Source organism: Artemia franciscana, unplaced genomic scaffold (assembly GCF_032884065.1).
Source record: "Artemia franciscana unplaced genomic scaffold, ASM3288406v1 PGA_scaffold_23, whole genome shotgun sequence".
NCBI classification, from domain to species: domain Eukaryota; kingdom Metazoa; phylum Arthropoda; class Branchiopoda; order Anostraca; family Artemiidae; genus Artemia; species Artemia franciscana.
The window spans coordinates 1,454,583-1,466,043 of NW_027062649.1; the positions used below are offsets into that span (position 1 = coordinate 1,454,583).

Sequence of the window (11,461 nt, forward strand, 5' to 3'; positions counted from 1 at the left end):
TGAGGACTACTAAACTTGTCTTCTCTGCTATTGGTGAATTCAGTATGTAAAACAAATTATGATTTTGCGGTATAATTTTATACTTTTTGTGATAAATTGACTATACCAGTCCAAAATGTATACGCAGTCGTCATTGAAGACTGGAGAAATATAGTTTTCTTCCTTCCCTCAAAGTTAAGTCCCTTTACCATCCCCCCCCCCCCCCTGAAAAAAAGAATTCTTCGGAAAGTTGTAGATGCTACCCGCGCATTTGGAGGAGATGTGATTTGTTTTTTTTCTACGTTTTTTTTCCTTTTTTTTTTTAAATAAATGACATTGAAATTGAGAAATGAATTTATCATCGAGACGAAACAGGGCATGCTTATTAAACCACGTAAAAAATTGTCACCTTTTAAAGAAGCCAATTGACTACACGAAATATATATCATGATGTATGGCTACTTCTATTTTAGCAAAAAAACGTCTACTTCATGTGAGCATCCAAAAACCAAAGAACTGTCTGATCTCTGCTAGTTGGGAAGACGTTTCTTTTAATGGCTCTGTGTCATCATGTCTTAGCCATCAGATCTCACAAACACCTTAAATTGTATCAAATATGTTCAGTTGATAGCCAGAGTAATTTTGTTAATTATTGATATTAAACTTCCTCACAAAAAATATCTCGACATGAGTGCAAAATTGTCCTAATCCGTAAGAAACCAAAATTTTGAGATATTCTCCAGTTCGGCATAGTTTTATGCTCTTTTGAATGGTCTATGTGGGAACTGTGTACGCCTATCCCTTGATTAGGGTTTTTGCCCTTCATGCTTTACTTATATTTCCCTGTAAATTTTGCCCTTTACAAAGAAAATTTGCCCTTTATATTCCTTGACCACGCACAACTAATATAGGCAACCTGTAAAAGGGAAAATTGGTACTAAACTGAAAAAAATAGCCATCGCTATCATGTGTTTCTTGTATTTTCTCAAACTTCTCAATTTTATTTTGTTTTTCAGAAACTGACAGAAAAACCACGGAAACTTATTTTCAGACACTTATTACTAAACTAATTATGGAAATTGTACTAATTACATTAATTTTGCCTTATTGTTACACTAAAAATCGTCAAGAAGTGCCAAACGCTAGATAGCGTTATTGATTTTTTCCGACACCAACGCCAGTCTCCACTCTTATAATTTACCAATCAAACAGTTCGTGGTAACGAACTTTAGTAAGGAGCGACCCGGCTCAATAATAACAGAGACTCTAAAAAACGGAATTTTATAACAGTAGTTACATCAAAAGAATCGCATTTTAATGCTGATTTTAAATATATAAGTTTCATCAAGTTTAAACTTACCCATCAAAAGTTACGAGCCTGAGAAAATTTGCCTTATTTTAGAAAATAGGGGGAAACACCCCTTAAAAGCCATAGAATCTTAGCCATAGAAGCGTATCAGAGAACACTACACTAGAAGTTTCAAGCTCCTATCTACAAAAATGTGGAATTTTGTATTAGCTGCCACAAGATAGATCATGGATGCTTGTTTATTTGTTTTTTTGTTTGTTTTTTTCCCCAGGGATGATCGTATCGACTCAGTGGTCCTAGAATGTCGCGAGAGGGCTCATTCTAACGGAAATTAAAAGTTCTAGTGCCCCTTTTAAGTGACCAAAATATTGGAAGGCACCTAGGCCCCCTCCCACGCTAATTTTAGTCCCACGCTCTTAGGTTTTTACTGTTTTAAAAAGTAGGGTTGAGAGAAAGAGTCAAACTTTAGCGTAAAGAGCGGGGCGTTGAGGAGGGAACAACCCTTTTCATATACGGAATAATTTCTGTTTGTTTTAAGTTGTAATGTCGCTCCTTACTTTCAGTTTAAAAAAAAAATAAAAAATTTTATTCAATAGTATTTGAACAAGCAAGTAAATGGATCTTTTTTCAGGTATTAGCGAAAGTCCTAGCTGCTGTGGTCAAGTTCAACAAAGACCAAACAAGAAATATTCTAGAGAGGGAAGCTAAAAAGTCTTCTTTGGTGAGAATTGTTTAATTTTCTGTGGGGTGTTTTTGCGAATTTGAGCGCTTGAGTGGGCATGTCTGTGTGAGCGTTTGCATTTATGTAGACTATGTTTTTGTTGTATTCTTGTATGTTCAATGTTGCTTATATAATGTCATGAATGATCGTACATGGTAGAATGCTGGTACATACGGTTCTTGCTTGATATGAAGAGGAGGGGGCTATGGAAAGGTCTGTTGTTGGTTTTTCTTAACCATCACGTAAGCGGGAAATTTGTAGTTTTGAATGGTTAATTATTTTTTGGAAGGGAGTTGAGTCCCAACCTGGCACCCGTCCCCAGGTACGAGATCGCCATTATTGTAGCATTGCGAACATTTTTTTGATATTTATTCAACTCTGCTAAATAAATGAAAAAAAAATCGTAATTTTGAAAGGACCATAATTATCAACCTTGACGTAGATCGTATTATCTGCAAGGGTTGTAACAAGTGCTCAAGTTTTTTTTTCAATTAAAGCATCTAGGGACTTATATACTGGTGCTTTAGAGTCCAGTAACAACCACACCCCCTTCCTCCCGGATTGCCATGATTTCAAGGTCGTATTGTATATTCCTTAGAGAACTCTCTAGATCTGCCAAATCAACATAAGCATGATAATGATTTTGAAAACACTACTATGGGAACCTGACAGGTTGCTAAAGGTTGGGTTTTTTAGCCATATATATGGGCCAAACGAAAAGCAGGCTGTCTCCCGGATAGGGAGGAAAGAGGTCACAAGGAAGAACTTGCCCTTAATAGGAGGGGGAGACGAGTGAAGCTTTGAATAGATGGGAGCGGAGGAGTATACTCAGCTATGTTGACCCTATGGGCCTTGGTGTAGCAGCGAGCTGTTAGTGTTACATGTATTTAGTTCTCACTGAAGTATTAAGCATCAGATATACATCCTAATTTGTGCTTAAATCTCAAGTACTGTGTACCAGGACAAAAACTACCTAATTGGTTTTTAAATAGTACTGTATAAAAGCACTATATACAAGTACTACATAAAGAGTACTGTATACGGGGAAACACCTTTACTTGAGCAGACATATTTTCATTTTGCAAAATTTTTTCTTAGTTATCCTCCCTGGGTCAGAAACAGCGATCTGATATACAATTTCCATTTAATTTCTCTAACCTTGGCTATTGATAAAAGGACTGTAGATTTTCCTCCTTTTGTGTCATAGCCTCATGTATGGTCGGGCACTGTTTGTTTAATGCTTAATTGGTTAGTTTTTTAAATTGCTCAATGTTGATATTTATTTATGTTTTTTTTTCTTTATTGTTTATGTTTTCTATGCTTTGCTTCAGCGCCATTTATTTGATACTTCTTAACATTGTCTTTTATGTCTTGTTGAGTTTTGAGTGTGTGTTGAGTCTTTACGCATTTATTTTTCAGTTCGTTTGTTAGTTTGGTTTTCAGGAAGATTTACTAGGAAAATTATTTTATTTTTCCAGGAAGCTTTCCAAGAAAAATTTTCCAGGAAGCTTTTCTAACCACAAAATATGCAAACTTGAGAAATTTTTTGCTCTGACAGATGATTTCACTCGTAAATTAATTTAAATTATTAATTTAACTAAATTAAATTAAAATAAATGTAAATTAATATTAGTAAAAAATGTAATTAATTAAATTTAATTAAATTATAATTAAAATCATGATTTAAAGATTTAAACCGCCTGATGGTTCCTTTAGCAGTATAGTTATTATTCAATTACCAAATTCAAATAACTGCTTAGTTAAAAAAAGATTGTTCAATTAAGTCATTATTCAATTAAGGAACTTATAATGTCTGACCATTTCACTATAAGCATAGTTATCATTCAATTGCCAAATCCAAAATGTTGATAGTGTAGGGAAGAAATTTATTCAAAAAGAGATCCATTCAAGAAAATTTAGGAGCATGAACTACCTGATCATTTCAATATCAGCATAGTTCTCAGTTAATTGCCAAATTCAAAATTTTGACTGTTTGACGTACAAAATATACTCAAGAAAGTGTATGAGCTGAAGTTGCCTGGCCGTTTCAGCATCAGCATAGTTATCATTCATTTACCAATTTCAAAATGTTGACAGTGTAACGAAGAAATCCATTTGAGAAAATGTAGAAGCATGAACTGCCTGATCGTTTCAATATAATCATAGTTATCATTGAATTACCAAATACAAAATGTTGACGGTTGAACGAAATAGAATCTATTCTAGAAAGTGTAGGAGCTGAAGGTGCCTCGTCGTTTCAGTATCAGTATAGTTATCATTCTATTACCAAATTCAAAATGTTGACGGCTTAACCAAACATTCTATTCAACGAAGTATAGGAGCTTAAACTGCCCGATCGTTTCAGTATAAGTATAGTTATCATTCAATTACCAAATTCAAATTTTGACGTTTTAACGAAAAAAATCTGTTCAGGAAGGGATTGGAGCTTAAGGTGCCTCTTCGTTTCAGTATCAGCATAGTTATCATTCTATTACCAAATTCAGAATATTGACGGTTGAACAAAAAAAATCTATTCAAGAAAGTGTTGGAGCTTAAGCTGCCTGGTCGTTTAGTATCATCATAGTTATTATTCAATTAATAAATTCAAAATTTGGACCGTTACGCGCAAAAAATATATTCAAGAAAGTATAGGAGCTGAAGGTGCCTCGTCATTTCAGTATCAGTATAGTTATCATTCTATTACCAAATTCAAAATGTTGACGGCTTAACCAAACATTCTATTCAACGAAGTATAGGAGCTTAAACTGCCCGATCGTTTCACTATCAGTATAGTTATCATTCAATTACCAAATTCAAATTTTGACGTTTTAACGAAAAAAATCTGTTCAGGAAGGGATTGGAGCTTAAGCTGCCTGGTCGTTTCAGTATCAGTATAGTTATCATTCTATTACCAAATTCAGAATATTGACGGTTGAACAAAAAAAAATCTATTCAAGAAAGTGTTGGAGCTTAAGCTGCCTGGTCGTTTAGTATCATCATAGTTATTATTCAATTAATAAATTCAAAATTTGGACCGTTACGCGCAAAAAATATATTCAAGAAAGTATAGGAGCTGAAGGTGCCTCGTCGTTTCAGTATCAGTATAGTTATCATTCTATTACCAAATTTAAAATGTTGACGGCTTAACCAAACAATCTATTCAACGAAGTATACGAGCTTAAACTGCCCGATCGTTTCGCTATCAGTATAGTTATCATTCAATTACCAAATTCAAATTTTGACGTTTTGACGAAAAAAATCTGTTCAGGAAGGGATTGGAGCTTAAGCTGCCTCTTCGTTTCAGTATCAGCATAGTTATCATTCAATTACCGAATTCATAATGTTGACGGTAAAAAAAAATCTATTCAAGAAAGTGCAGTAGCTTAGACTGTCTGATCATTTCAGTATAAGCATAAATATCATTCAATTACGAAAGTAAAAACTTTGACCGTTTAACAAAAAAAAACTTCTCAAGAAAGTGTAATAGCTTAAACTGCCTGGCCGTTTCAGTATCACCATAGTTATCATTCAATTACCAAATTCAAAATTTTGACTGTTTAGTGTAAAAATATATTTAAGAAAGTGTGGAAGCTAAAGCTGCCTGGTCGTTTTAGCATCAGAATAGTTATCATTCTATTACCAAATTCAAAATGTTGGTTCTTTACTGAAAAAAATCTGTTAAAAAAAATTTAAGAGCTCAAATGCCTGATTATTGAAGTTGAAGAATAGTTATCATTCCATCACCAACTTAAAATGTCGAGTTTAACATAAAAAATGCCCCAGGGATAGTTTAACTTTTTTGTTTTTTTATTTATTTTAGATTGGACAAGTGGTCATCAGATAAAGAGGGGCAACGAGCCATCACTTTCTAGTCAGCTATGTTATACTATGCAGCTCCAAGACCAGAACTTGTCTTCCTCTAAGAAGAGGATTTATCTTTGGCTTGTTAGTTCATTTTGGAATTTATCATTGACGATTACGTATGAATTTAGCTATTTTATAATATGTTCATTTTAATTAAATTTATGAGAGTTTGGAATTTTAGAAATTTTGTAGTAAAGGAATAAGAACAAATTTTGACTAGGAATTTAAAAAAAAAGTTCTAATATTAGAGCTGTAAAATTAAGAAAATCTGAGCTGTAATACCTTCAGTTTCTCATCCAGTCTTCCTAACGATAGCTTCTAGCTTTGATTTAGTGGATGTGTTGACTGCATCCGTTTAAGATATGTCCTATGTTTGCCAGTAGTTTTGTATCGTGCTAATTGATGCCTGATTTCCTTTTTGGGGTTCGGGCCAGATAATTTCCGCAACCACCCTCATAAGCATTTCAAGAAACCTTTAGGAATTTTTTTTAGACGAACTAAAAGCTTTGTGTAAAGAACAAGACATTGAGGACGGGGTAACTCCTTAATATAAGGAAATCTTTTTGTTCTTTTTAAGTTTTAATGTTGCTCCTTACTTTCAGTGAAAGTCAATATCTCACAGAAAACAAAAAATTATGTCTGTATCGAAGATCAATTCTGACTAGTATTTCAGAATAAAAGGATAATTATTTCATGTCTTTTCTGAATCCCTTTGCCGAATTTCCTATAAGTAATTATAGTACCACTACTAAAAACTTACACATCACCAAGCTGCCTAATGCCAACACAACTACTTACGCTCCTCCTCCATCTCAATCTGTTCTAAGCCTCTCAGGAAGTACTCATTTCACTTCAGTCTTTCTTTATGACGTCCTCCCAACCAAGACGATGATGACCTGCTTTCCGTTTAGCCCTAAACGGTGGGCCAAAAAGGACATTCTTTGGCAACCTATCATACTTCATCCGCACAACGTGCCGTAACCATCCCAACCTTTCTTTCGTCGTAGCCCTAGAAAGCGGGATTGAACTACATTTTTTGTTCAGCCTACTGTTTGAAATACGACCAGTCAGCTGGGTACCCAGAACAATCCGTAGGCAATTTCTCTGGAAAACATCTAGAAAATCTTCATTCGATTTTCGAAGCGTCGATTCTTCAGAGCCATTTTTGACCACCGTCATAACTGTAGCTTCTAATATTCTAATCTTGGTTTGCAGACTTATCTTCCTATTCTTACAAACTTTTTCACTGTGAAAAAACACCCTGAATCTTGGCTATCCTACTTTTAACGTCTTCTCTGCTCCAACCGTCTTTACTAGTGAATCTGGATTGAATTCAATTTATGGTAATTTACTGAGGTCAAATAAAGGAAATCTCGTTTCACCTAAGAGCTTTGACCTCTGTTCACCTGATATGTCAGATTAATCTAATGAACCGGAACCGAAAAGGTCAAAGAGATTTCCTTCCGCTGTTGCATTGAAAAAAAGGGTAGTAAGCTATGTAATTAATTTATTGGGTATAAATTTCATTTGTTTTTATTAATGTTTTTTATTAACCTCATATAAATTAACAAGATTTTCTTCATCAATGTAAGAAGAAAAGGATTTTGCCACCCTCAATGAAATTCAATCTTCATTTAGGCACTTTTAAAGGAAAAAGTTCGAACGAGGTCTACATTTCAAGGCTTCGAATCATCTGATTAAAGATAAAAGGAGAAAAAAACTTTATTGAAAGATAAACTTTTCCTTGGTAAGTGCAAGTGATTTTTGTTTTATTCAACAAAGAGCAAGATTTCACTTCAATCATGACTTTCACCTTTCCAGAGAAAGATTACTTAAAAAGTTTTCAAAATTATCAAACAGTTCGTGGTAACGAACTGTAGTAAGGAGCGACCCGGCTCAATAGTAACCAAAAGTCTAAAAAATGGAATTTTGGTACCAATAGCTACATCAAAAGAATCGCATTTTAATGCTGATTTTAAATATATAGCTTTCATCAAGTTTAGTTGACAACTTGATGACATCAAGTTGATGACAACTTGATGACATCAACTTACCCATCAAAAGTTACGAGCCTGAGAAAATTTGCGTTATTTTAGAAAATAGGGGGAAACACCCCCTAATAGTTATAGAATCTTAACGAAAATCACACCATCAGATTCAGTGTATCAGAGAACCCTACTGTAGAAGTTTCAAGCTCCTATCTACAAAAATGCGGAATTTTATATTTTTTGCCAGAAAGCAGATCACGGATGCGTGTTTATTTGTTTTTTTTTTCCCAGGGGTGATCGTATCGACCCAGTTGTCCTAGAATGTTGCGAGAGGGCTCATTCTAACGGAAATGAAAAGTTCTAGTGCCCTTTTTAAGTGACCAAAAAAATTGGAGGGCACCTAGGCCCCCTCCCACGCTAATTATTTTCCCAAAGTCAACGGATCAAAATTCTGAGATAGCCATTTTATTCAGCGTAGTCGAAAAACCTTATAACTATGTCTTTGGGGACGACTTACTCCCTCACAGTCCCCGTGGGAGGGTTTACAAGTTCAAAACTTTGACCAATGCTTACATATAGTAATGGTTATTGGGAAGTGTACAGGCGTTTTCAGGAGGATTTTTTTGGTTGGAGGCAAGGGTTGAGAAGAGGGGATTATTCTGGGGGAACTTTCCATCGAGGAATTTGTCATGGGGGAAGAAAATTTCCATGAAGGGAGCGCAGGATTTACTAGCATTACTTAAAAAAACAATGAAAAAGTTTTTTTTTTTTCAGCTGGAAGTAAGCAGCAGCATTAAAACTTAAAACGAACAGAAATTATTACCCATATGAGGGGCTCACCTCTTCCTAATACCTCGCTCTTTACGCCAAAATATTTTTAGTAATTTTAACTATTTACTCTGCGGCTTTTGTTATTCAGGGGTCATTCTTAATGAATTGGGACAAAATTTAAGCTTTAGTGTAAAGAGCGAGGTACTGACGAGGGGGCAAACCCCCTCATATATGTAATAAAAACATAAGAATGCAAAAGTTCTTTACGTAGTTACGTATATCTTTTACTTATAAAAAGATTCGTAAAAAAATTAAAAGTTCTAGTTGCCTTTTTAATTAACCGAAAATCGGAGGGCAACTAGGCTTCCTCCCCCGCTTTTTTTTTCTCAAAACCATTCGATCAAAATTATGAGAAAGCCATTTAGCCAAAAGAATAAATATACAAATTTCGTTTTAATTATTCCTCTGCGGAGAGCCAAAATCAAAACATGCATTGATTCGAAAACGTTCAGAAATTAAATAAAAAAAAACAAGTTTTTTAAATGAAAGTAAGGAGCGACAAACTTAATACGAACAGAAATTCTTTGTATATGAAAGGGGCTTTTCCTTCTCAACGCCCCGCTCTTTAGGCTAAAGTTTTTTACTGTTTTAAAATGTAGAGTTAAGAGAAAGAGTCAAACTTATTATATTATTATATTATATTATATTATATTATTATTATAGGTATATTATTATAGGTACCACTTTTATCATAGGTATCGCTACGCTAATTAAGTAAAGAGTGACAGGGATTCCATTTCTTGTTTATTTGTTTCTGTTTTTCCTTTTCCCCAGTTTGTTTTGTATGAAACAAGTAGCTGTAGAAAGTTTTGGGGAGGGGTGGGGGGCTCAATCGATTTGAAATTAAGAGCTTTTGCACCCATTTAATAGCCAAAGCTGATAGGACCGCAGCCAGCCTCCCTTCCACGCCTGATTTTTGCTAGCCATATTCCACACCCTTAAACCCAAAGACATTTAAGGGATGAAAGTGATACAATCTGTCCATTGCTTAGGAATAAATTTTATAATGGAAAGGGTACTTTTGATCCTAGATTTTGGATTAAAGGAAAATTAAGAGGTTGTTCTCTTTTAGAAAAGTATATATTTTTTTGGGAGGGGGAGAGGGAGGGAAGGTTGTCAAGGGGCTATGGACCAACAATTTCATCCTAATTGTTATATTTCGTGCGAGCTTTTATGGATTGTTCGTGATGCAAGGATAAGCAGTCTTTCCCAGGATTTTACTCTTGAAATGACATGCTTACCCGAGTTAAAACATAAATAAAATGTATTTATGTATGTCTGATTTTTCGGATTATTCACAGCATTGCAAGAAAAGCTTAGGCTCAATGGATTGAGGTGAAACTATAAGGGAATATTGGAAAAAAGGAGGGGATGAGTTTACTTAAAATTTTGACTTTGAGAGGTAGATAGAAGCAAGTCAAAAGATGGCCTACTCATTATAACTTCACTACTTCACTATAAGCAAGACGTAGGTTAGGTCATGCATTGTTTAGTATCAAGATAAATCAACAGATAGTCTATGCTGCCAGGTTGTCAAAAGGACTTAGCCACTATGTCTTAGGAACGTCTAAGGGTTTTAAAATGAATTTCCAATCAATTTTCAAGAGAATGCTGAAGCAATAAAAAACACTATATGCATTCAGCTGATCAAAGTGGTGCAACTGCAATACCCCAGGAATGACTGGGGTATTGCAGATACCCTTAACTGGATGTTAAGTTAAAAGATTCGCAGAATGATGAAAGGATTTTGAACTAGATTTAAAGACGCTATATAAATCCTGGTTGTCAAAATATTTATCTGCTATGTCTTGGGATTGCTAAGTCGAAACTTTCAGGAGATTTTTGGGGGATGTTGAACTAATTCGTAAGACACTATTTGCGTAAAGGGAGTCAAAATAATGCATCCGCACTATCTATGGAACGGGTAAAATTATAATCATATTTTTTATTTTTATGATTGTTTCTTTTTTTAATTAGAAGATGGAATGGCAACAAATGATAGTATCCTTAACCATGTAATATATTTTAATATGACAGTTAAGCGGGAAGTTAATTGACCAGTTATTTTGACCGAATTGAAACTCGACTTGTGTTTCCTGAGACCGATCTTTTTGGCAGCCAAAATAAAGGTATGTTTCTGAGATATAGAAATCTATTTAACAAGGCAAGTTATTCATCTTGCTCTTTTTTTATTTATAATTTTTTTCTATATTTATTGGTTTATTTTTGTTTATCGCTCATTAAAAAAAAAAAAAAAGTAAAAAGTTTGTTTTTATGAATCATTTTTTTTTTGGAAAGTAGGTTATGTATATGTCTGTTATCGTGCTTTTTGAAGTATATAGAATTGCTCCAAGGCAGAGAAATAGTACATGTAGAACTTTCGCCATATGAGCTCTTGGCTCTTGTTATTTCTATGATAGTGGGAAAATTATCCAGACTGTTTGGAGCTTTTGCGCTCACACGTATTTTAGTGCAGACTTATTCCAATTTTCTTCAAAAATATTCTTAAAGTTAAAAGACAAAAAAAAATTGTTGTAGTTTAACTATATTTGCATTAATTGGTGAAGCCTAAAAATAATTGTGTTTAAATTTTTAGGTGACTAAGCAAATCTTATTTCATCAGGTTAATGTAAAAATGAAATACAAACGACAATAAGCAACTGCTTAAAAAAGTTCATAATTGAACAAAAAGCTGATACTCTTAAAAACGAAATATAAAGTAAAACAGTTAATCTGGTAAAACCTAAAAATAATTGTGTTTAAATCTTT

General features: G+C 34.0%; 1 protein-coding gene across 2 annotated transcripts in view; it reads left to right on the forward strand.

Moving 5' to 3' along the window:
* The window catches only part of LOC136041465 (golgin subfamily A member 4-like), a 122,526-nt gene extending 116,478 nt beyond the window's left edge, over positions 1 to 6,048 (forward strand). For both annotated transcript variants that reach the window (XM_065726150.1, XM_065726151.1), the window contains 2 exons: positions 1,920 to 2,009; positions 5,830 to 6,048. In XM_065726150.1, coding sequence (XP_065582222.1) covers positions 1,920 to 2,009; positions 5,830 to 5,853 — 114 coding nt within the window. In that variant the 3' untranslated portion in view covers positions 5,854 to 6,048. The remainder of the gene's footprint in view (positions 1 to 1,919; positions 2,010 to 5,829) is intronic.
* The last annotated feature ends 5,413 nt before the right edge of the window (positions 6,049 to 11,461 follow it).